General features: G+C 42.3%; 1 protein-coding gene across 1 annotated transcript in view; it reads left to right on the forward strand.

The window, feature by feature from the left end:
• Positions 1-27,741, forward strand: part of GALNT13 (polypeptide N-acetylgalactosaminyltransferase 13) — a 351,020-nt gene that overhangs the window by 291,021 nt on the left and 32,258 nt on the right. The window contains exon 10 of the mRNA XM_044303635.1: positions 14,507-14,641. Within this exon, the coding sequence (XP_044159570.1) occupies positions 14,507-14,641 (135 nt within the window). The remainder of the gene's footprint in view (positions 1-14,506; positions 14,642-27,741) is intronic.

A 27,741-nucleotide genomic window follows, 5' to 3' on the forward strand; every position in this document is an offset into this window, starting at 1 on the left:
ATTTTCTTAATTCATCTTTATATTGGCCATATGTTTTAATATTTAGATACAGAACTCCTAATTACCTTGCACAGACATAAAGTTAAACTTCTAGCTTGCTGAAACCACCACAGGGTGGAGCTAAAGAGCATAATAGAACTCATCAACAGCACAGTATGCAGTATGCTCCCTCTAACGGTGGCTACTGGTAGCTAGAAGGTTATGTTTAAAATGTATGTATATGCAGGGGTCTGAAAGAGTTAATTATTAATAAATTAATCAGCATAGAATTTTAAACCAGAACAAATCAGCAAGATATGGATTGACATAGTGCGAATGGGCTATCATAAAACAGACTGAGCCTGCCTAAAATTAAGTAAAAAATAAATCAAATTTATGTGCCATTTCAAGTATTTAGAAAGTTTTAGGTGACATTTGTGTGGCTATTGTAATGGATGTCATTAATTGATTGTTATCCAGTTTTCATCCAGCATCGATTACTGAAAGGAAAAGCTCAAGAATGAGCTAAATAGTATATTAATATACTTTATATAAGAGAAGAAACTATTAGATTTATATTTGTATTGTATTTTTATGTATACAATAATTTGTATTATTATATTATTACGGTTTATGTATTAATATATTACAAATAATACTTGTTGCATTATACATTTTTAATATATTTGATTATGATGATGTTAGTGTTACTTTTATTCTTTCATATAATCTGCAGAAATAGCTTACAGCAAAAATCAATCCAGAGTCAGATGGTTAAGAAATCCATCTGGTATAACGGATTAGCAGGAAATCTAATTCTTGATTTTTGACACGTCCAGGTTAATATATTTTGGTAGCCCTATTTTTTTTATTATTTGGTAGGGCTAGTTTTTATTATTATCACTTATGTTTTTATTGTTTCTTCTGGGTCAGAATTATATATATATTTTTTAATTGGCATGATAATTATTATTTAAAGGGTAATTGTCATGTTTTAATAAAAAAATCAATTATAGCATATGTTACTGCTGCAGCAGCATTATGCATAAAGCAATCTTTAGTTTCTTCACTTACCACTGTTTTCCTTGAGTTTTTCCCTTAGTTACATTTACAATATGAGGACCTTCTCAAGATGGCTCCTCTGCCAGTTCTCAGAGGCTAAAACTGCTTTCCCTCACTTCACATACACACTTGCTGTAGCCAGTAGCTCCCTGACAGCCATTCAGATTGGATTATTGAGAGACACGCCTCCTCACTCTGAAGCCTAATACAGGCATACAGTGTTAAGGACCGCCCCTCTGTCTTCCTGTCTTCTTAGCCAGGTGACGTCACCGGAGGCCAGCCTTATGCGCTCCAAAGTGGAGCGCACAGAGGATCACTTACCAGTGCGTTCCACCACATGCCTGGCACTCCATTTCAGGTAACGTCACTTCCGGTTCTGGCACCATTGCTCGCTAGTTTCCAAATCGTTGATTGGATTAGCCTATGTATTTATATGTCATTGTTGAGCCATATGTTCTCGATTTTTATTTTTAAATATTATCTGCTCCTGAGGAAGGGGGTATTACTACAAGTAGCCCCCGAAACGCGTTGAGCCACTTATTATCGAATAAAAGAGATTTACCAGAAGCCCTGGATGTGTGTGCTGCCGTGACTCTCTACCATGCTACATGCGATCCTGGCCGCGGGAGGGGGGGGGGGAGTTTTTATTGTTTCTTCTGGGACAACATTTTTTAACATCTTTTTATTGGCATGATAATTATTATTTAAATGTCCAGAGTCTGGTTATTTAATTTGTTTGATACAGAAATAATATTAATGATACTAAAATATACAAAATAAAATAATAATAATAGTAGTTCAACATAAAATAAACAAATTTAAAGGGGTTCTACGGTTTGTTTTAGATCATCAGCATCTGACGGGTGGGGGTCCGACACCCGGGACCCCCGCCGATCATCTGTTTGAGAAGGCAGCGGCACTGGCAGTAGTGCCACGGCCTTCTCACTGTTTACCGCAGGCCCAGTGATGTCATGACTAGTATCCAATTGCCTGGGCGGGGCTAAGCTCCATTCAAGTGAACGGAGTTTGGCCGCGCCCAGACCAGTTGATACTAGTCGTGATGTCACTGGGCCTGCGGTAAACAGTGAGAAGGCCGCAGCGCTGCTGGAGCGCCGCTGCCTTCTCAAACAGCTGATCGGCAGGAGTCCCGGGTGTCGGACCCCCGCCTGTCAGATGCTGATGATCTATCAGAACCCCTTTAAGGTGCTGCACACACACACACTCACACATTTTTCTCAATTTATGCAGGTTAATGAATAAAACTAATTTAGGATAATGGATTCAGGGCTGCACTTTTGCCAATATTTTAAATTTACTGTATTTGCTTTTTAATTATTCTACATGGAAATCTCAATTCCCAATTTTCTGGTCTCTTGCAGCCTTTGGGATTTACAGTAGTCACTGGGGAGATCTTCTTATCCATCTTCCTTAGGCGTGCAAGGGCTCTATTGCTGTCATTCTCCTCTCAAGTTCATTCTATAGAGATTTTGGTTCTGCAGGAGCTGCTATGGAAAGATTTTGGCCCCTTCTAAGATCTGCACTACAGAAGCTTTCTGAATATTTCCCGTTTGTAAAATGGAAACTGTCGCTTTTATTTAAAGAGTATATCTCAAAAAAATTACCAGAAATGTCATTTTCTTTTTCAATGCTGAGGTGACATCTTCTATTTATTGCCAATATAGCACTAATTTTGTCATCCAACTATCTCCAGGCCCTAAATAGTCTGAAAATATGCAATTTTACAAAAGACATCCCTTCTACAAAATTAATTTGGGCCCTCAGGCATTAAATTTAATGGGACCCTTACCAACCATAAATTGAAGCTCCTAGGACTCAAAGCTAAATTTGAATCAGAGTCCCCCCATAGTGTACCATTCATATGACTGGTATCTGAAGTGGTTTGGGGCTCTCTCAGGCAACAAGGTCCAGCTGCTCCTGCAACTTCCACATCCCCTATAGCTACGTCCCTATCAATTACAATAGCCATGATAAAATTGGTTTGGGATGATAAATTGCATTCACAAAGTATAAGGGTACATCCCCCACAGTGCATCTGTATGCTGCATACTGTCAAGCCTTGCCCACCCTTGGCAACCAATGACCGCATGATTTTACTCATTTTAATGCAAACTCATGTGGCCATTGGTTGCTGCTGGTAGTCATAGCTTGGCTGCATGCCGCACCTTGGGGGTCATACCCTAAGGCTTGTAATAACTTAATAAGGGATCATGGGTCTTTGGCCACTGCCTGTTCGCTCTTTCTGACCCCCAAATTATCTTTCTCTTTCAGCAATTAATATACACCTATTTGGTATAAATGAATACTATAAGTGTGCTAGAAAAGGCATACCTACCATAAAGACTGATCATGTGGCTCCTGTGGGCTACTGAAGAGGGGGGCACAGACTAACTTGGGTGCCTTTCAATGAGTGGTATAGCAAAAAGTAAATCACGGCACTCGTATTTGTAGTTTTGAAAATTTATATTTTCATTTAATATTTCATTTATCATTTCATTTATATCGGCATCCAGGAATACTATATGCAAAACTGACCAATGTTTCAGTCCTAACACAGGACCTTGTTCACGGCCTTAGTTCTATGTAGCATGTTGCCTCTGGGATGCGCTTCCCAGAGGCAACATGCTACATAGAACTAAGGCCGTGAACAAGGTCCTGTGTTAGGACTGAAACATTGGCCAGTTTTGCATATAGTATTCCTGGATGCCGATATAAATGAAATGATAAATGAAATATTAAATGAAAATATAAATTTTCAAAACTACAAATACGAGTGCCGTGATTTACTTTTTGCTATATTACCTCCATTACCATTGAGCACCGTACCAAACGACACAAGAGGAGTGCCGTCCAACCCAAGCTATTTCAATGAGTAGTGACAACCTGTCACTGATCCCATCTCCACAAATTCTATAACTAACTGTCCACATCGGAAAGGGCCCCGATTTTAATCTCTGCTACGGGGCCCTTTTATCTCTATGTATTTCACGTTTTATAGGACTCTCTCCAATTAGCACCGCTTCATTGTTTATACTTATGAATGGTTGTGTCTGGTACTGTAGCTCAACGCTTTTATGCCAGGGCCATGGCCCCTTTATCCTCCAAATGGGCATAAGTCCCAAAGGTTGGACGGCCACTGGTCAATCATTGTTGGCTTTTCTTATGGATAGTCCATCAGTGTTATAGTCCTGGAGAACCCCTTAAATTCAAGTAGAACCCAATGTCAACTAATAATATTACACAATCACATGACACTAAATCATGGGAGAGGAATACACGGATGGGCTGCAGGAGAGGGAAAAGTTCTTGAGGCTCCAAGCCAGGGGTTCATCAACTTTTTGAAAAACACCAAGAGCACCTTGTGGTAGATTTCCAGAAACGTGTCTATACTTTTTCCAGTTCCATTCTGCAGTGTAGATATCCACCAATAATGCCAGGACAGATAATAAAATCACTGTGACATTTCTATCATTATTAAAGGGAAGGAGCTTACGACTCTGGTGACAGGTATTCCCAGAGAGTTAGAATAGAAGAAATAGTTCTGTCATATTTTCCTGCAGATGCTGCTGACAACATAATACTCCGTAGAACAAGAAAGGTCGTTTAATCACATCAGCTTTGCCAGGCTGGGAGAGAGAAAGCTACAGCACTTCAACTCATGTTCTTTATTCTTCCTGTGAGATCAAACTCCCCTAAGTTTGTCATCAACAAGAAATTTTCCTTAGATGTGAGCGTTTGATGTGTTGCAAAAATCAAGGTTTTAAACAATTGCTTGTTCAACCTTGTCAAGAACAAAGGGGGAGGACAGACGTAGCAGAGCCAAACACTGGCATACGGAATGAGCCCATTAGACTTTAGCATTATGTGTTAGCAGTCTCTACACTTATCAAGCCCATGGAGACTCTTGTCATCGCATGGCCTTGAGCCTGCTCTGAGCAAAGCTGAGGTTGGAATTTGGCACAACTCACGGTGATTTCACTTGGTGCAATTGCTTTCTGTGGTTTTTCATAGGTTTTGCCATTGAGTTTATCAGCACCCCAGCACCTGATACTGTAATAGTTTAAAAAAACAAACAATTTTTTTTTACCATTCTTCAACACCTGAGTATCTAGAAAATTTTGCCTCATCCACTCAATGCTTTTTAATAGCACGACCGTTCAAAATTGGTCAGTAGAAAACTGTAGCACAGACAGATGAGGTATCAACCTGAGATAAAGCCTACTCTTCCAGGAGTCAAGGACACTAATTAAAAGCCTTTCTCAATTGCACCATAATATACATGCACTCCTGGTCTAATTTAATATAGTCATATACATTAGATTAACGTTGGCCAAACCTGACGATTTGGATGGAACCAGTCATCCACCTGCGTCTGGTGGTGCAGTACCCCATAGCAGGGGGTATCTGCAAATGGTTTGTTCTTTTACTGTAATGTTATTTAATGTTATGTTATGTATTGCTACGCCATGTATTGCAACCAGTATAGCCATGTATGGATGACTAAGCCAAGGGTTGATAATCCTGGCTCAGCCCTTGCAGGTTGCTAGGTGGTGGCTGCCTTCACCCCTAGCTTTAGATATTGCATAGTGAGAGTTCAAAGAGGAAGGAAGCAGTGACCTATGCTCCCTCTTAGAAATCTTTAGAGACTAACAGATCTCTGCAAAATCAACAGAAAAACAACAACAAAGAAGAGATAATATGCATAGCTGAGCACTGGAGTAAGCAAGGTAACCTGCTACTACAGCCATTCAGACATTGCTCCTGTTGGGGACACTGTGACAACACCCTTTACACCTGGTCACTTTCTGGCCAGATCTCCTTTCAAAAACCCTATATTCCACAGTGGATATTGCAAAGGTACTCTTGCCAGCCATAGATTCTACTCAGAAAGACTTTAGCAAGAATGTGTACAAAGAGGGCCATAACGTTCATTCTTGCCTAAACCCATACATCGTTATCTGGGAGAGAATTGCACTGTTACAGTTGGAACTGTGTTTTGCTATAGCTGGGTGTACTACAACTCCCATTTTGCAGTACAGTAAGTAAAGGCATTTATTCTTCTACTTCTGGCTTGGTTTTCTGACTCCTACACCATACTCTGGCCTTTGTACTCTACATGCCCTGACTTACACCCAACCAGACACTTAATATTAAGGACATCCCAACAACCACCAGGTAAGAGCCTCAATACCATGGTGTACCCCGAGGGCAGAAAGGGATCTCTTTTCACTGCACAGCTCTACAGAGGAACTGTGTGAGGAAAGCCACCGTGATTGACAATGACAGCCAGAGCTGCTACCACTCCAGTCCTCTGCTCTGGCTCCTCATGGGCTCATCACAGTGGTGTCTTGATTTTCTTCTTTTCTTGGAGAAAAGAAGAGATAAGCTTCCAGAGGTTTCTGGCCACCTCTTACTACCCTCTACCTGTTGAGAACACATGCATGCTCGACAACTAGCTTACATGTCTGATCAGCTTAAGACTTTAGCTTTATTTATGCTTTTGGATGTGTATTGAAAGTCCTAAAAAAAAAATAAGAAGAACATACTAATTCCATGATTTCATTTCATGATTGTAGATGTTAAACCCTGTGTCACCTGGTGCCAACCCCTAAAACATCATGGCATGAATTAAGTGCACAAGTCTACTGACCGCATTATGACATCCCACAGAAGGAAGTTTGGGAGATTATTCTCTTAAATGTCTTTCTGGTACAATTTATATTTCCCAATTTGTGTATCTTTCTAGATGAGGACTCTTGTTCTTTGGTTGCTTCTGTACTTGACTTCCAGTTGAGGATGTAGAGTTGGTGACAGCGTCATTTAAACAGTTTTTATATTTCTCCCGAGGTACCAGGTCCACAGCCCTTAAGAGCCCTGCATAAAGTAGGTCTGAGGAAACCACAGGAAGCTCTCGAAATATGTAAGATGAGTCACTTTTGTGAAGAGAATGTTTTATATATTTCCTAAGGCACTGCTTCGCAGCAAAAAAGACCCATCAGTGTCTTTTCCCTAAGAAATAAAAATACGTTCCTTCTGAATCATCACAATGGAATGACTCCCCTAAGTTTTCAGCTTGCGCTGTGAACAGTGGAGATAGGATCAGTAGTCATCTGATTATCATCCCAGGGCTAGATTACGGAAAAATGCTTCTGACAATGCCAGAACAGCCTACTGGATTCCCCGAACTCTAATGTGAAGCTAACCTTAGAGGCATTTATCAGACATTTTTGCCACTATTGCGGCATTAAAAAGTCGCAAATTATGGCACACACCATATTTGCACCAAAATTTGAGACTTTTTGAAGTTCTCTCCACTTTTTTTTAAAGTGACGAGTAAAGGGTGGGGCTTGGTGGGAGGGACGGAGACTTCGATATACTACAACTATATACCTTGTACTAGAAACCGGCGTAAGTTATAGCTCAAGTCTATGCCAACCTCTAGATGGTTTCTACTTGAGTTTGTGGCACACAGAGGGTCAGAGATGTGACTAATTTCTTAAGAGGCATCAATTAGGAGCATCTTACTCCAAAACGCCGGGGATCAAGACTAGTAGTGTGGGAACATCAGTCTTGATAAATGTCCTCCACTAGGCCTCATTTATCAAAACTGTCTAAAGAATAGCAACCAATCACAGCACAGCTTTCATTTCTTAAACTGCTGTGGTAAAATGAAAGCTGTGCTCTGATTGGTTGCTATGGGTAACCAAGATAGATCTTCCCAATGACTGTTTGTAGTGGATTTTATAGTTCCCTATTGATTTCAGCTAACATGAGGCTGCAGCTCTTTTTTTAAAAGACTACATTTTGGGAAAAATACCACAAGAACTGAATTTCTAATGTTCTAGTGACAGAGATTATTAACACTGTGACACAGCTGCACATGTGAGAAAAAATATAGGGGGGAATTTATCATTCCCAAACACCCAGTAAAACACACCGTTTAACTTTTTCATGTAAAAAGTCGCCAACCCCATGTTTGCAGCCGTTTTAAATGCTAATGTAACAAATCTTTTCACAAGTGTAATTTTTGTTTAGGCACATGGACTGCCGGATGATGATGCCCCTGATATATGACGAGTCCTGCACCAGGGGATATTTACATCGCTCTGTGATAAATTCCTCCCATAGTGTTCATCCCAAACATGCGGGTCATTTACAAAGTGATATACGCCAGTTTTCTGGTGTATATCTGTCGCTAATTGCACCGCAATCTGCGACTTTTCCCCGCTCACGCCAGGTCTAAATAAGGATGTGTGGCTCGGAAGGGGGCTAATTTATTATTTTCTATGCCTGTTTTAGTTGTAGAAAATGTTCTAAATCTACACCATCAAGGAAGCTGGCGTAGGTTTAGACCGGCGATGGAAGTACCAAAATTATATAGAGGCCGGATCCACCACCAGCGCAGAGGTTTTTAAGACCGGCATCTAAAACACTGATCTTAATAAATTTCCCCCTATATTTTTCAATATATTGGTGCTATGAAACTGCTATAAATCCACTGATTAATCTCTCCTGGTGAGCTCAGCTCCATATTCCATTGTAAATAGTAAAGCTTTGAATGCCTGCAGCAACCACTAGGGGGAGCTCTGTACATAGAAATACAGCTACAACAGAACTCAACTGGAGTTGTAGAAATCTCTATGTCATGAGCTCCGCCCTAGTAGCCACTGTAGTAAAATTTTATTTGGCAATGTCAGGGCACAGTGAAAGATGCTTAGCGCCTGTCCCTGCTTCCACCACAGGCCCCATAGAAGTTGTATATGCAGCAAATATCTGAGGAGCCAGTGCAGAGAATGGGAGTGGTAGTGGCCTTGATGAGATGATGTTTTACAAGGGATCTCCAGCAGCAGTTTGCAGCTAATAGCACCTCTGGTATGCTATCTTGATGATGCCTCTCTACTGAAACTCTGGCTAACAGCTGTGAGCTGTGAACTTGTGGCCGGAGGTGTCCACTGTGTAATGCAGACTTTTTTGAGTTGGCCTGGTCTGGATGTGATCTAGGTGATTGGTGTCTGAGTCATAGACCATCACCAGCAGCAGGGTCTGTATAGCTATGGTTGCTGGTCACTCTGCTGACTGTAAACGCTGTATTCTTTCAGTCTCTTTGGAGTAGTGGCCTCACAGATGAGCTGGTTCCCTGGTCCCTCAGACCCTTGGAGCAGGAGCAATTGCACGTGCTTCCTCACTCCAGAGTATCTGGACTTACATGCCCCTTTCCTGGCAGGAGCTAGGACCAGCCCTCTCCTACCAAGAGGAGAGAAGTGGTGTGGTTAGCTCCATCCCTGATACCAACTATACCTGACCTGTTGGTGTACAGTGCAAACATGACATAGCATGGCAAAACATAACATTATATTGCATTACAAACCAAGCTCTGCAGATACCCTTAGGTCTGGGGTACTGCACATAGTCTGCCTCAATGTAAGGTACGCCAGTGGAGGTAATTATGACGTCTTTCCTTTTTGAGGTGTCACCTTTTTCTATGTATGTCATTCCGACCCTTTAAAAATAAATGCATACCAGATGGACACCCTCTTTATGTCGGAGCCATGTGTCCTCAGAGAATACTGAATGCTCGCTGTATCTCATGACACCTCCTGGTCTGTGACCAGATTTAATTCTTATTTTCTCTGGAGCACTGTATACGTTATCTGAGAGTTCAGTTAAGAATGGATGACTCAGAGCAGGATCGTCTTGTGGACGGAGCGGATAATAAGCCTTTCTGTGGACTCGGTGCCATACCAGCTCCTTGACCCGGCATGATTCGTATTGATTCGTAGTCATTTGTGATAAGCAGATGATCTAATATACATTGAGCACAAACGTAATAGACTCCATAAATCTTATAGTGTCGAGGGCTAGATGGTACATAAGGAGCTGAGGACTTCCAATAACTCCCATTTATTTTTATTAGCGGAGACAGCACAGAAAATAATTACTCCAGCTACTACTCTGCATCAGGCCTCATGCTCACGACAGTATTTTTTTGCGGTCTGCAAAAAGGGGTTCCGTTGTTCCGTGATCCGTGTTCGTTTTTGTTTCCATGTGTCTTCCTTTATTTTTGGAGGATCTCCAGACATGAAGAAAAGTAAAAAAAAATCTAAGTCAAGTTTGCCATGCAAATGATAGGAAAAAAACGGACGCGGATGACAATCTTGAATGGGTCCGCGAACCGTTGTCCGTGAAAAAAATAGGACAGGTCATATTTTTTTCACGGACTGGAAGTACGGATCACGGACGCGGATGACAAACGGTGCATTAGCCGAGTTTTCCACGGACCCATTGAAAGTCAATGGGTCCGCAGAAAATCACGGGAAACGGCACAACGGACACGGGACACAACAACGGTTGTGTGCATGAGGCCTGAGGCACACTCAAATATTTAAATATGTCCTACTGAAAGCAAAATGGGCCCACAAAACATAACTGTATGTCTGCATCTGCCAAATTGTTCATATGACTTACTTCACACCTCCCAAGTGTCCCTCTTTTAGAGGGATAGTCCCTACTTTTGACCTAAGTCCCTCAGTCCCTCTTTGCTCCTTAGGCCAAATGCACATGATCAGACTTGAGTGCGGATTTTCCGCGTGGATTTGCATGCGGAAAATCCACAACGTAGGTCATGCACACAGCACACGGTATTCTATGAGAATTTGAAATTCTCATGTGCGCGATGAAGATTTATTTTTCGTGCGGATTTTGACCCGCGGTGTGGATTTTAAAATCCGCAGCATGTCAATTTATTTTATTTTTCCTGAACGTATTTTCTCCATTCACTTAGTAAAATCCGCATGCGGAAAATCCGTACCAAGTCCTCATGCAAATCTGCACCAATTGATGCGTATTGTCCACATGGATTTCCCAGCGAACTCCTGCAGATTTCAGTGCGGATTTTCCGCACATAAATCCAGAACTTGTGCATTTACCCTTCAAGGGCATCTGTCAGCAGTTCTGTACCTATGACACTGGCTGCCCTGTTACATGTGCACTTGGCAGCTGAAGACATCCGTGTTGGTCCCATGTTCATATGTGCCCGCACTGCCTCTAGCAGCAACGGGGGCGTAGTTCTTACTCCTAGAAGCTTACCTCTCTGCATCTGATCTGATCTTTCGCACAATGAGCCATAAGTGCCCCTCTTTGACCATCTAAAAAGTTGGGAGATACACTATGCTTACTTATCCAGAAAACTAACAACGTGGGGCTCCACTTTGGGCAGGTTTTTAGGACACAGAAACAGAGGCATCCAGCAACATGTATAGGGGGAGGTTTATCAAGTCCGGTATGTGCAGCATCGGTCTTGATATCCCCTGCGCTGCTGGAGGATGGGCTCTTTTATTTATTTTGTGATACAAACGTACTATTTTGCTACACAAAATATTTCGACATCTCACCCTGTGATGTGCAGTAGGTGTAGCTGTATTCAGTGTGCATATCTTGGGGGAGATATAGATAGTTAGGGATGAGTGAACCTGAACTTTATCAGGTTCAGGTTCTGTGTTCGATGTTCGGGTAGGTTAAGTATTCCGTTATAGGTTCCATTATAACAGAAAATAACGGAATTCGTAGATGGAATGCAAAACCAAAGCCTTTAAAAGGCATTCCGTTTTGATCCGTCATAATAGAAGTTTATGACCAAGCATAGCGGATCACTCTGGTTTCCGTTATGCAGGACAGAAAACAAAGTCCTGTTCCATCCTGCATAACGGAAACCAGACGGATCTGTTAGGCTTGGTCATAGACTTCTATTATGACGGATCAACGGAATCCATAATGGAATTTCTACACCACCCAAACACTGAGCCCGGTAGAGATTGGGTTTGCTCATCCAGATAGATAGATAGATGATAGATATGAGAGATTGATAGAATATTTATCTTGTCGTATATCTCGGATATTCACGTCTTTTGTATTTTTAGAAATGAGAAATAAAACGAATGGAAGTAAATTTAACCCCGTGAAGCCTACACAGCTATTTTTAATTCATTTCTGTATTAAGCCCTTCAAAAATAAATCTCTATCATTTGCTATTTGAGTGAACGGTGTTTCCATGACAACCACAATGCCATTGATTGTTTTCACACAGCAATTAAAGGGCTCCTTTAGTAATGTGGCTGCCGGCCGCGCACCCACACAGTAAACACTTTGGCATCGCTAGGATGAGACCTACGCAGGTACACCCGCTCTGTTCTCTATGTCTTTCTAGTTTGCATCCCAGGGAGACTTGATTGGGAAGCTCATCAATATTGTGTGGGGGTGTCATGTAGGTGTCAGTCTTAGCATTCTGTTCTTTTATTCTTTATGCTCTGCTCATACAGATAATTTACAGATGATTAGAGACCACCTCCGCTGCATGCACATAGGCTATTCGTATAGACTTTTACAAAATCTCTACTTGATGCATGATTTTCCATCACCGGCTCTGTAGGTTCATGCCTCAGAAGTTACCCCAGGAAGTATTACTTGCTATACATTACACTATATCCAGTCCTCGTACACAGGGGTGCACCACCAATTAGGCCAGGTGAGGGCATCGCCCCAGGCAGCACACGGTAGGGGGGCAGCAGAAGGGCCATGGGCAACGAGCGCTTTCATTGTGGCCAAAGGGTTAGGTTAAAAAACTGGCATGAGGGGGGGGGCAACGTTTCAGTTTTCACCTCAGGCAGCAGAAAGGCTAGGTGCACCCCTGCTCGTACATACTTGCTTTAAAGGTAATTTGTCCCCAGGAATTCACTATTACTCCAGGCACAATGCCATGTAGGGCTAGCTCAGCTGAATGTAATAATACCTTTCGCTTACTGATCCGTTGTTTTCATCCATATGCAAATGAGTAGTTAAGTGCACCAAGGGCAGGCTCAAGCCACTCTGTGCACCCTTGCTCCTCCTTCTACCGGCTAGCCCCTTCCTGGTGTTGGAGCTTCGAGTATAAACGGAGGCCACAATGCAGATGGGAATAGAGCATGAGATGGAGGCATTTTGGCTGCTTTGACTAGAGATGAGCGAATTTCATGATAAATGTAATTTGCCGCGAAGCCGAATTTCCTCGTGCTTTGCGGTAGAGAATCAATTTAACCTGAAATAGTGAAAAAAAATAAAACATACTTACCTCCTCCATTTGCTCGTAACGAGACGCCTACTGGCATCTTGATTGAAGATCTCGGCCAGGCCGTCACGAGCAAATGTTAGGAGGGAAGTATGATTTTTATTTTTTTCTGTTAATTTTATACTGTATTATTACTCTCAGATGCCGCGATCATGTATGAATGGGGCATCTGAGGTGTAAAATAATGGGGACACTAACGCATCTCATTGTCGTCAGTAATTCGTCACAAAGTTCTTTTTTTTTTTTTTTTTTATTCGACGAAGCGGCCAAATCCAATTTTCCAAAACTTTGCTCATCTATATTTCTGACTGATAGAGATCAAAGCACTGATACCCTCCTTAGGCTACTTTCACACTAGCGTTTTTACTGGATCCGGCAGGGTTCAGCAAAAACACTTCAGTTACTGATAATAAAACCATCTGCATCCGTTATGAACAGATCCGGTTGTATTATCTTTAACATACCCAAGATGGATCCGTCATGAACTCTATTGAAAGTCAATGGAGGACGGATCCGTTTTCTATTGTGTCAGAGAAAACGGATCCGACGCCATTGACTTGCATTGGGGGTAATGCCAGATCCATCTTGCTCCATATCCCAGGACGGTATGGTTTGCTCTCTGGTCTGGGAACGCAACTAAACGGAATGGAATGCATTTTGGAGCATTCCTTTCTTTTCAGTTTTGTCTCCATTGACAATGAATGGGGACAAAACAGACGCGTTTTTTTCCCCCGGTATTAAGCCCCTATGACGGCTCTCAATACCAGAAAACTAAAACGCTAGTGTGAAAGTAGCCTTATTGTAATATTGAATGATTTTTGAGGAATTAACTTTTTTTATTTTTTATTTATTAAGCTGACAAGTTTTTAATTTAAAAAGTTGTAAAAAAAAAGTCACCCTAGGCCTGACACTTCTATGTCAGTTAAGTGGAATCGATGCTTCACAAATATAGCGCTCATCCTGAACACCTTTTTTCTCGCTGTATTTGGGCCAGAATAAATACACTATTACAAATCTGGCTGCCTGCAGCCCCCACTAGGGAGGGGCTCAGTGCATAGGATTTTATAAAGGCCTAGTGCATAAAAAGGCAGTGTTTTCACAGAAAGAAGAGTTCAGCTCTGAGGCCTCGTCGTTTGCTGTGCCTCTATGGAAGGTACCCCACTGCTTCACAGTTCTTGTCTGCGTTACTACCACTAATGCTACCCTGTGGACGGGAAGGAATAACATATGTGTGGGCTGCTCTGTACTATAATGTATTAGGATACAAAGGAACTACAATGAAAATAGACTTAGAAGGCGGAAATATCGATGTCGATTTCCACAGTTTACTATTATCTTGTTTTTCAGGTCTTCTCTTACACGGCAGATAAAGAAATTCGTACAGATGATTTATGCCTGGACGTATCTCGGTTGAATGGCCCCATCATCATGCTCAAGTGCCATCACATGAGAGGTAACCAGCTCTGGGAATATGACGCTGAGGTAGGTTGGCTATTGGTCATATATGATGCCTCCAATGCTACTGATCTGCTTAGATACTGTACTGAGAATACTACTACCACTAACGTCATCACATCTCCAATAGGAATCGTCTGAATTTCCAGCAGACTCCTAGCTGTAGGGTCATGAGTCTGAAAAAGGACCTGTCAGCTATCTTGAACAGTCTCTTTTAGTAGATGGATTAGTATTTGGATTCCTTGTGAAATAACAATCCTGCAGAATCTTTTCTCATAACCCTTTGTTGTGCTGTTCCTCTTTTATTCCCCCTGGAAATGAATGAATAAATTGACGAGTGGTTGATACCAGTTCGGGGTGTGTCCCTTCGTGTTTGGACAGTGTCCAATTAGCGCGGACACTACCATACTGTGTAGGAACATGCCCCGTTGTAAATGTATTCATAAATATTCAGGAGGAATAACAGAGGAGCAGCATAACACAGAGGTCTAAGAAATGAGGTTGCAGAATTGTTATGTTGGGGGGCATGCAAGTTACCTCCACACCAAAAAGCAATGGTCTAAAGGTCAGCAGGCCAAAGGCACTACATAGATGAGGTTTGTATTATTTTAAGGCCTCCTGCACACGAACGAGTGTGCCCCGTGGCAGTGCTGCGGCCCGCAAAATTGCAGCTGCAATGCACTAGCACCGACCGTGGGGCAGCCACAGCGGATCGCGGACCCATTCACTTTAATAGGACTTCTATAGGACATGTTCTATCTTTTTGCGGAATAGAAGTGCGGGACGAAACCCTATGGAAGCACTCCGTAGTGCTTCCGTAGGGTTCCATTCCGTGCTTCCGTTCCGCACCATTCCACATCTCTGGATTTGCGGACCCATTGAAGTGAATGGGTCCGCATCCGTGATGCAGAATGCACACGTAACGGTGCCCGTGTATTGCGGATCTGCAAATGCGGTCCGCAAGTACGGCAACGGGACACCTACGGTCGTCTGCAGGAGACCTAAGGCTGTGATCTGCAACCTGTGGGAATTCCCTGAAACTACAACTCTCAGCATGTTCTTTTGGGCGTTGCAAGACGTTTACAGATGCTGGATGATATTTTTGAATTTGATTCTAAAAGTCACCATAGACCTTAGGAATTAGTATTTCACTTAGAAATATCTTTTAACAATTACAATGAAGATGTAAAATATTAGTGGTTGTCCAGTATAGCCTGACTTTTCCTGACATTTTCTTGGCGGGGTCTACTTTCCCACCTGTTCTCCTTTAATGGGGTTATTCCATGTTTAGGGAGCATTCACACGAACGTGTTTTTCTTCCGTGTCCGTTCCGTGTCCGTTCCGCAATTTTGACGGACAATGCACGGACCCATTCATTTCTATGGGTCCGTGAAAATTGCGGTATGCCTTTTATTCTCATCCGTGTGCTGTCCGTTCCGTGTGTCCGTTCCGTGTGTTTTAGAACATGTCCTATACTTGGCCGCAAATCGCGGTCCGTGGCCCCATAGAAAGTCATTGGGTCCGTGAAAAACGGATAGCACACGGAAATGCATCCGTGTGTCATCCGTTTTTAACGGACCCTTGGACTGAAAACATTCTAGGAAACCCCATTTCATTACCCATCAGTTTTTTTTGCGGACCGTGAATAACGGATGACACACGGAAGCACCACGTCCGTATTATACGGACTTGCGGAACGGAAAAGGAAAGATAACTGAAGACATACGGAACACACGGATCCGTGATTTACGGACCGCAAAACCAACACGGTCGTGTGAATGCTCCCTTAATGTAAAAAAAAATGAAACTCATAGATCATTAAGTACATGACATTCTTTTTCTCCCAAAGTTAGAACCAGCCCTCTACCAGCCCCATTCATTATTATTATTATTTATTATTCACACTTATATAGCGGTACTATATTCCGCAGCGCTTTGCAGACATTAGCACCAGGCTGACAATCTAAGTTATTGCTCCAAGTGCTCTGCTAGTTTTTATTTCTAGCTGGCAGAGCAGGGGGCATGCACTTTCTCAGGGGTGCGTCCTTTCTAGTAGAGCTGGTTTCAGTTGAGCAGGACAGAGAGATAAGGAAAAGAACAAACAGCAGGTGGCGCTATACAGATAAATTTTATTGGATAACTCAGTGGCTGTGCTAAATTTTTTGTTACATGCAATTACAAAAATATTCAGATCCAGGTGCTGGTTTGAAAACTGTAGATTATTTTTCATGAAACAAACCCTTTCAGGATATGTACACCATTTATTTGTATCGCTCCAATAACTGTAAAATAAAAAAGTTTGCAAACCTATGTGTCTCCATAGTTACAGCATTCAAACAGAAGCCTGTGATTAGTCTCTTCTTGCTCCCACCCATCCCTTTTCTTCTTATTAACATACATTCTTCATTATATTCAATATCTTTGTTCGTTGGCAGTGAATAGGAACAATGGGAGAGATTTACTAAGCAAAATGTAGCAGAATTCTGGTTGGATTGTGCCAAAAAACTGACACACTTGCCATGCTCCAGGTGACACTTTTAGGCTTTACTGGACAGCTTTGAACGGTGTCTATTAACGGACCGTGTGGCTAAGAGTGGTCGTAAAATGTGGCAGATTTATTAAATGCGGACAATTTTTAGAAAAAAATAATATTGGCATAAAGTTAGCCAGCCAAGAGGTGGCAAAAGCAAAATAAGTTTTGAACGTGCAAGATGCACAACATTTATCACCCAGCGTATGTTATTGTCTCCTCTAGTTTATGCCTAGATTCTGTACATCACTTATGAGCATTTGCCACAACTGTAAGGCCCCTTTCACACGAGTGAGTTTTCCTGCTCGGGTGCAATGAGTGACGTGAACGCATAGCACCCGCACTGAATCCTGACCCACTCATTTCAATGGGTCTGAATATGCAGCCAGCCAGTAGCACAGGGGCAACGCGTGAGGTGCACGGTGGACCGATGAGGGGTCAGAAGGTATAACACACAGTTCATCAGTTTACTCACGGTTAGCAGAAAGCCTCCCTGGGCTGGCAGCACAGTGTTGAGGTGGACAGCATGAAATCCTCCGGGGCACGCTCTGTGGTAGGGAAGCATCAGCCAAGATGGTGGTTGAGGTGCCCTTGATGTTAGGGGTGCTTAGGGTGCTTGTTGCGGCTGAGTCCCTTGATGGTTTTTGTCGTGACGCCAGTACCGTTAATGGTGGTACAACCATTAGTAGTAATAATGAGGTAGACAGTGGTAAGATGCAACTCACAACTTTTACTGTTGATGACTTTGGTTGCAGCAGAACAAAATACAGTCTCTTGTTGGTAACAGAGTAGGTCTGCAAATCCACTGTTTCTAGGCTTTTCAGGTTTGCCTTGGAGCTGTGAGTAAGGTGTACCCTGTTGATGTGCTCAGTCCTATTCCTTGTCCTTTCCCTACAAGCTGAACATTGGGGACAGGTAAACTCGTCTGTTTCCCAGAGTTATGGTGTGGCTGCCAGAAGCTATAAGTCCTCCATCATGCACAAAGGTGTCTGTAGCCCTCAATAATGGCTGTTATCACCGATGATTCCTTAGGAAGCTTGTTTCTATTCCAGGGAGGTAAACTCTCTCCTACTGGTCAGGGATGCAAGTGTATAGTCCGGCCACAGAAGGAAAACGCTCTTCTGCGCCTCACATCTTAGTATCACCTTATAGTGAAAATGGCTCCACTCACTAATCTGTGTCATGGAGTCTTCACTCTACATTCTCTCCCACTAATCTAATCTGATCTACTCAGATCTGCATCCATTCTATGCTGTCCCACTAAACTCCTCTCCTCCTCAACTCAACTCTGGTCTCAACTGACTAACTTTTATCTGCCTCACTAGGCCTGACCTAGGTATATATATAAGATCTAAGCTATATCCCCATCTAGTGGTGGGATGTATAAATTACACCTAATCTGCCTGGTAACAGGGATTTTGCAGATACATTAGTACAAAGTACCACAATACAGCATAATGCAAGTGCTTTTGAGCAGTGCCCACACACATGTAGTGGGACGCTGCATGTACATGAGCGTTTTTTTCACGCATCAGTTCTGCTTTGCCCTGAACGCATCCAGAGCTAAATCCGCCACGCTCGTGTGAAGGAGGCCTAAATTGTCTTGGCAACCATCGAGGATCTAAAATGGTCACAAATCAATATCCTCTTATAATACTTTGCTACAATGTGCCACCAATTACTAGATTTACTAGAATATGCCATCAATGTCCAGTTTGTGGGGGCCGGTTAGATTTAGGGTCTTAAAACTATTGAATAATGGATACTAAGCAGGTGGCTCACTCAGGTTTATCACGATTGGTGCACAGGTTCAAAGAAACACCCCTAGTTCTGATTAATATATGAATATGGAATAGAACCGGCACTCAGAACATTAGGAATTCACGTGGGACCGAGATGTATGGCTAAAAAATTTATTAAACAGTATACCCTGTGAACACTGGGTTAAAAATACTTATAAAATATGACAATAAAAACATCTATTTGAACACACTGCCCATGTAATTCTCTATGTCAAGGAAAGCTGCATCCGTATCTTCCCCTATGGGTCCGACTCGTTGGATCACAGCCGTCTGTGGCAAAGTGAATCAGGGCTAATTGTATTCCAATTGCGGTATACAAATTGCATATAGTACGTGCATACAAATCAAATGTCTAATATAAAATACACTGTATAAAAGATGTCACAATGCAAAACGCAAATGCTAGCCCGTTCGGGTGTTGTTTTTCCTATAGTATCGAGATTGTCCATCCGCTGTGATTGTCTCAAAATACCGAGTGTACTGGATATTATTTCAGTTGTCCAGCAGGTCTGTGTTACACACTTATTTATGTCGTTTTTGTTGTTCAACAATATGGTGCAACTCCACTTATCTTAGAATTGTTTGTACTCACTGTGGTCTCAATGTAGCCATTCCGCGGGAGGGTTACTGCCGTGGCGTCCCACGCTTCAACCTTTCTCCGCTGTAGCTGTGGTGTTTCCGGTTCTGTCCAAATCTCGTCTCTAATCTCGCGACAGACCTATCTCAGCAGCTATACTTTTGTGAGTCCTACGCCAATTCTTGTATCGTATGTGGCAAATACACGTCTTTGTGATAGATGAATTTTGGTCGCCTCAAAAATTTTGGTCGCCTCAAAAAAATTTAATTAAAAGTGCTCAAAACAATATCAATTAAAACTACAGATTGCCCCAGAAAAAAAGAGCCCTTATACAGCTCTGTGGACAGTAGTATATTTTTTTTTAAGTATTAAAACTAGTGATGGATGAACATCTGCCGGGACAGTTCGCGAATGCGATCGTGATCATATGTTCGTGAACCGCAAGTTCGCGGCGGGTCCCATTCATTTTAATGGCAGGCGAACCTGAAAAACCTTTAACTCATATTTGCAGCCAAGAAATAATTACTAGAAGTGCACAAATAGTCCCACAACATGGACAGTGACCGACCAGATGTATTATTCGAATTTGCGATCTCCATTCATTATTATTTTTTGTCAATGCGAAATATCGGCAATATAATTTTCTCGTACGCGCATGCGCAAGTGCACTATACAGTACCCAAATGCACTATAAAGAAAGTATATTGGTATATAACACTGCGCTTCTATCAGTTTTTTGGGGGGCGACTGGTATATCACACCAGTAGAAATTATTTGTTCCAATAACGCTTGTCCCTCTATATACCTGCAGTATCGCAGCAGAACCGCACACAACTGCCGCACAATACTAATGCACTATAATATACTGTCTAACATAGAAAGTATATTATAACATTGTACAAGGAAGGCAATCCATTAGAATATACATGAAGATAAAACGTAACCTTTAATAATGTTACTATGAGGGTCCATTCACACGTCCGTAAGTGTTTTGTGGATCCGCAAAACACTGACACCGGCAATGTGCATTCCGCAATTTGCGGACCACACATCGCCGGCACTATAAAAGAAAATGCCTAATCTTGTCTGCAATTGCGGCCCCATTGAAAATGAATGGGTCGGCACCCGCTCCTCAAAATTGCGGAACGGATGCGGACCCATTTTGCGGATGTATGAATGGAAAAGATATCCTTCAAAATGAAAATAAATTAAATTATTAAAGTTAATAGATGTGGTCGGCAATAACAAGTGCTCGGCGGCACTAAATCAGGTGCTTGGCGGCACCAAATCAGAAACCATATGTCCTACCACAATCCGGGGGGTTCCAGTGCACATCCATGAATCCCGGAGGGAAAGCAAAAACCATCTATCCCTGGGCTAGATGATGATGTGGTATTGAAGGACAGGGTGGGCAAAGAACTGTCCCTGATATTATTGCCCTACAGGGGGTGCTATTCTGGCCCTGATAGCCTAACCACAGACCACCCGCCCTGATAAGAGCGACCCCGTCCGGAACCTTACCCTATATAAAAATGGCCCTAGTAAGCCCCTAGCCCCTGGGCCCCTGACTTCCAGGTGATCACTATATAGATCTATGTGTTTTTGACTCATTATAAAAGTATATAAGTATATCGCATCCCTCTGTATATCACACCTATCGATAGCACACCTATACCAGTGCTAAAAAGGACTTTTGTGGCCCTATTAGCGAGCGTTTGGTGTCCCTAACAGCCTGTCCCTGCCCCACACAGCAACCTCTCCCTACACTGGCAAAACACTGAATGTAAAATGGCGGCCAGATCAGGTCTACTTATAAGGTAGGGGGTACGTCCATGTGCTGAAACGTCTCAATTGGCTGTCCTGTACCAGCTGATGGATGTGTCATGGGTCAAGTTCTTCATAATGTAAAAGAATATGGCGGGCGCGAATTTCTCCATATGTTCGCATGTTCGACGAATCGTGAACACGCAAAGTTCGCCGCGAAACGACTTCCGGGTGAACCGCAAGGTTATCTCTAATTAAAACAACTGTGCAAGTTTAGTATCACTGTAATCGTACTGACCTGCAAAACGAAGTTAACATATCAATTTTATTGCATAGGGAACGTCATAAAAAAGAAACTCCTAAAATGATGGTGTAATTGTGTTTTTTTTCCCATTTCCACCCATGTGGACTGTTTTCCAGTTTTCCATTACATTGTGTGCAATACTAAATGGTGTCGTTAAAAAGTAAAAAGTCCAACTTGCCCTCATAGGGCTATGTGGACAAAAAGAAAAGGTTATGGCTTCAGCAAGGCAGGCTGTAAAAAAACAAAAAAACAAGAAAGAAAATGTATGTGGCTTGAAGGGGTTAATTCATTATGCTAAACACTTAAGAGTTTTTTATGATGTTGTTTTAAATTTTTCATGCATATTTAAAAAAATTATCTTGGGGGTCATTTATCAATCTGAAATACGCCTAAATTAGGTGTATTTCAGGCACAGATTGCGCCGCATTCTGCGACTTCTCCCCGCTCACAGCAGGTCTAAAATTGTGGGCGTGGAAGGGGACGGGCCAGCAGGCCCATGTTGTACACCATTCTCTATGCCTGTTTCAGGCGTAGAAAAAGGTCTAAAGTTATGGGCTCGTTCACACGAACGTATTTTGCGTTCCGCGTTTTCTGCGTTCCACATACGGTCCATATACGGAGCCATTCATTTCAATGGGTCCGAAAAAGATGCGGACAGCAATCTGTGTACTGTCCGTATCCTTTGCTCCGTTCCGTGGCCCCGCAAAAATGATGAGTCCTGTCCTATTCTTGTCTGTTTTGCGGACAAGAAAAGGCATTTCTATAATAGGCCTCCTGTTCAGTTCCGCAAATTGTGGAAGACACACGGGCGCCATCCGTGTTTTGTGGATCCACGATCAGTGCCAGCACCGATGTCGGTCGTTTCAAGCAGAGTGTTAGCCGGACATTACAGCTAACACTCTGCCCGCTGCCGCTCTGCCATCCTGAAAAGGGGGAAGGGGGGGGGGGGGGCTGCAGGGAAACTTGTGTGGAGCGCTGTGTCCCTGATTGGACGCCTTCCATTGTATCTCTCTTCTGTGTTGTCATGGTTTCAAAGATTAAAACTGACCTTAATATAAGGCCGTCCACTTTCCCCTTTTGGCATTTCAGATAGCATTTAGGAAGACTAAAGATGTCCCATGGAAATAGATCTTTAGATTTAGTGACATAAAGAGCGGAATGAAAGCCACAGATGATCTCATTTTGTCTGCCATCCGCCTGCGACAGATACATAACATATTATTTTCATCCGCTCCTATGATGCTCCGCTGTCTGTAAACCGCTGATGTAGGTTGTAGAACCGGCTCCCACATCTGAAGAGTAAATTTGCATTTACACTGCGTGGTCCTCCTAAGGAGTTTAAAGAGACACTGCTACATACTGTATGACATGATATGTAAGGACGTTCCTCAAAAAAGACTTAGGGCCCCCTACTCTCGCAACAGGTAGATATTGGAGTCTATAGAGTCAATCTTGTAAGGTGATAGTTGCTTTATACATCCATAAAAATAAATGCATGTCCGTCCACTTTTCTGTTCGTTAATGTCTTAATATATCTTTAAAACACTTGAAGCTCCATTTTTCTGATACAGAGCTACATGGATAAAATGTTAAACGATACATGTCTGGCTGCCTGCAACCACTACTAGGGAGGCTTACTGTGTAGTAGTGTATATACTTCAATGTACGCAGCAAATCATGTATACATGCTCCCTCTAGTGGTGGCAACAGGAAGTCAGAATTTTACATTTTTTGTGGGATTTAAGACCCTGGCCCTAAATAGGTTAAAAATGTCATGATATTTTGAAGATGGGTTATATAAAGGCAATGTACACCTTTTGGAGCATTTTTTATTATTATTATTGTACTAGCAGAAGGACCCAGATTCGCACAGGTATATTTCATCTATTTCATTTAATGTTTGTGTGTCTCGTTAAAAGATATCAACAGTATCCCCCATAGCAGGGACCTCTACAGCACCCCATCCCTTTAACAGTGAACTCCACAGTCCCCCACCTCTTTACACTGACCCTTCCCCACAGTGCCCTGCCACTTTATAATGGGACCTCCACAGCAGCCTATCCCCTTAACTTTGACCTTGACAGCACCCTGCCCCTTTGACAGTGAGTTTTACAGCACCCCACTCCCTTGACAGTGACCTCACAGTACCCTGCTGCCTTAACAGTGACCTCCACAGCAGTTGTCCCTTTAATAGTGGCCCCTGACCCCTTAACAGTGACCTCCACAGTGTCCGCCCCTTTAACAGTGACCTCCACAGTGCCCTGCCCCTTTAATGCTAGGTCTACACGACAACATGTTTCGAGCAACATTTTGTCTCAATAATTTTTATAATGATAGTCTGTGGTGTTGCACTGCGACATGTGACAGGCTCCGACTCCGACACGATAGTTGCATAAAATCCATCCAAGATGGATTTTTCTGCGACTGTCGCTTCGCAGTCGCAGCGTGTCACATGTCGCAGTGTAACACAATAGACTATCATTATTAAAATTGTCACGCAACATTGGTGCGACATGAATGTCACACGACACATGTAGCAGTGTAGTTATACCCTATGGGTCGTGCGACTTATTATTGCGCGACACATGTCGTCGTGTAGCCCTAACCTAAAGCTGACCTACAGCAGTGAAGAAAAATGCCTGGGTTGTTATGAAGACCCTGGAGTAAAACTGTGTGTATGTGGAGACTAAGGGCCTGCGAGCTTCTATTGGCTGATAAGGGACATGTGACCGTGTGTATGGCAGTTGGGATATGAAGAGAAAGACTTGAAGGCTTGTATTGGCTAATGCAGGTCATTTTTTGGAAATATCTTAGGAACGGTACGTCCTAGAGAGCTGTGACCCCCCCCCCCCCACAAGATTTATTTCCAGGTAGCAAGGGATGTGTATACCAAATTTCATTGAAATCGATGGTTGCGTTTTTGAGTAATCACGGAACATACACACATATATATGTCCTTCTTTATATATATATATATATATAATTTTTTTTAACAGTTAGTCTTTTATAGCTTTCAAGTTTCACTGACTCTGCAGACTGATCTTAAAGCTAAATCCCTATCAGTTTGATAAAAATTTTGCTCAAATGTCTATGAGCTGTTAGGAAAGTAGAGATAAGGGCTACAAATTGGGCTGCCAAAGCAGCCCTCAGTGTCACTGAAACATCCACAGACTCTTCTGAAGCTCCTCCTTTGTTAAGCCTCTACATTGGAAATTGCTCTAAGCTTCAAGTCCATTACTTTTCTTTCTTCAGTTACAGGGAACCTCCACCTGCCATGTGGCTTCAGCCACACACTGACTCATTTCCTACAACAGCAATTTCTATAGTTTCCCTAGTAGCCGGTTCATTATATTTAGTGATAAGATTTAATATTACAGTTTTACATCATACTTTAAATTATATATGCAGATGTCATAATTGTTACAGTGACCAGTGTGACACTCTAACCCATACCTATATCACACGTGCAGGGGCAGGGTTTGGGGTGGCCCCAAAGCTATGCTGGTTCTCCCAGACACCATTGATGTGGTACAACGTGTTGCTGCTCTCTGGAAGGGATGGTAAGGTGTGGTGCACCCCAATAGGAAATAAGTCCAGAGGGTCATGGTCTGCAATAAACCAGTATGCTTCTTTACTGGAGAAATTCAGGTGCAAAACAATACAGGCGATGCATAGGGCTGGCTTCTCCAGTCTGCTCTTCGGCAGAAGAAGGTTCTATGCTGAGGAAAGGCCTGAGCTAGTTGTCCCTCTCTCTCAGAAGGCTGGTACTCTGGCCAAAGGCTGGTGATCCAGGGTCTGTGGCAGAGTATCCTCATCTCAGAATTTTCTTCTCGTCATTCAAAAGTCTGGCAGAGTCTCCTCTTCTAAGCAATGTTCCCTAACTGCAGAACGCTAGGGGCTCTGACTGATCTTCTTAGATACAGTTTCTGGCTAAACTAGAAACTGTATCTAAAAAGAGCAGTCAGAGAGATGGAGTGGAGAAACTCAGCACAAACAAATACAATGTTACACTTTCCATCTCTCAGACTTGCATTAGAGCTTCAATAATAATGGCAATGACACAGCAGTTTTTTCAGACAAAACAAGTCTTCAGACATAACAACATAGCTAAACCAGACATTCAAAAGGTCAGTTTGTCTGGTTTTTATTGGCTAGAAAGTCCCAAAAGTCTCTCAGTATTAATTAACCCTTCCCCCAGTGCTGTGCAAATACAGTGCAAATGAACAGGGTATATATGACAACAGATATATAAAATGCAGTTACAATGTATTAAACAGTATAGGTCAATGCAAGTTAATACTTTAAAGTGAAATAAAATAAGGAAATGATGACTTTGCATAGGGAAAACAGGGGCAAATGTACTTACATGTCCAGACTTGAAAGCTAAAATTGACTCTAATAACACGTCACAATGCTATTTCATGACAAAAGCCATTGAAATCCATTGAAAAAGTAAATTAACATTTTCTTGCTATTGTTTACTTAATGCGTTAACCATGAAGTTTAGCTCGGCTATATCTGTGCCCCTAATCCAGGACACTACACACTTAGGTCCCCCCAATCACCCTTTACAAGTTTATCATTGGGGGACTCTTCTAACTAAACTAGAAGAGTCTAGTTGAATGCATTAAGACTTCAAAGTTTTACTCTTCTATCATTACACTGATGAATAGTAGCAATTTATTGAACATATTACACATATAGAAATAAAGATATATTACTTATGATAAATAGATCCTGTAATATATAATGCAGCCGCACGGAGTGGATTCTTCAGGATAATGTCAGTGTCATGTTGCTATTTCTCAATTTACTTCCCATGAGAAAAGCACCAGAGAAAAGCATCAATTCAGTCCAATTCCCAGATGACTCATTAAAGGCAAATCAAGTATTACATAAAAGTGCATGGTCCTCGTTACATTGCAGCTTCATCAGTATAGATTTAGCGTATGTGGGCAGATATTTTTCTACACTAACAAGATCTAATCAACAGCTCATTAGAATCTATATATACAGGTCCTTCTCAAAAAATTAGCATATTGTGATAAAGTTCATTATTTTCTGTAATGTACTGATAAACATTAGACTTTCATATATTTTAGATTCATTACACACCAACTGAAGTAGTTCAAGCCTTTTATTGTTTTAATATTGATGATTTTGGCATACAGCTCATGAAAACCCCAAATTCCTATCTAAAAAAATTAGCATATCATGAAAAGGTTCTCTAAACTAGCTATTAACCTAATCATCTGAATCAACTAATTAACTCTAAACACATGCAAAAGATTCCTGAGGCTTTTAAAAACTCCCAGCCTGGTTCATTACTCAAAACCGCAATCATGGGTAAGACTGCCGACCTGACTGCTGTCCAGAAGGCCATCATTGACACCCTCAAGCAAGAGGGTAAGACACAGAAATAAATTTCTGAAGGAATAGGCTGTTCCCAGAGTGCTGTATCAAAGCACCTCAGTGGGAAGTCTGTGGGAAGGAAAAAGTGTGGCAGAAAACGCTACACAACGAGAAGAGGTGACCGGACCCTGAGGAAGATTGTGGAGAAGGACCGATTCCAGACCTTGGGGGACCTACGGAAGCAGTGGACTGAGTCTGGAGTAGAAACATCCAGAGCCACCGTGTACAGGCGTGTGCAGGAAATTGGCTACAGGTGCCGCATTCCCCAGGTCATGACACTTTTGAACCAGAAACAGCGGCAGAAGCGCCTGACCTGGGCTACAGAGAAGCAGCACTGGACTGTTGCATGTCATTCGGAAATCAAGGTGCCAGAGTCTGGAGGAAGACTGGGGAGAGGGAAATGCCAAAATGCCTGAAGTCCAGTGTCAAGTACCCACAGTCAGTGATGGTCTGGGGTGCCATGTCAGCTGCTGGTGTTGGTCCACTGTGTTTTATCAAGGGCAGGGTCAATGCAGCTAGCTATCAGGAGATTTTGGAGCACTTCATGCTTCCATCTGCTGAAAAGCTTTATGGAGATGAAGATTTAATTTTTCAGCACGACCTGGCACCTGCTCACAGTGCCAAAACCACTGGTAAATGGTTTACTGACCATGGTATTACTGTGCTCAATTGGCCTGCCAACTCTCCTGACCTGAACCCCATAGAGAATCTGTGAGATATTGGGAAGAGAAAGTTGAG

Source organism: Bufo gargarizans, chromosome 8 (genome assembly GCF_014858855.1).
Source record: "Bufo gargarizans isolate SCDJY-AF-19 chromosome 8, ASM1485885v1, whole genome shotgun sequence".
Lineage (NCBI taxonomy): Eukaryota > Metazoa > Chordata > Amphibia > Anura > Bufonidae > Bufo > Bufo gargarizans.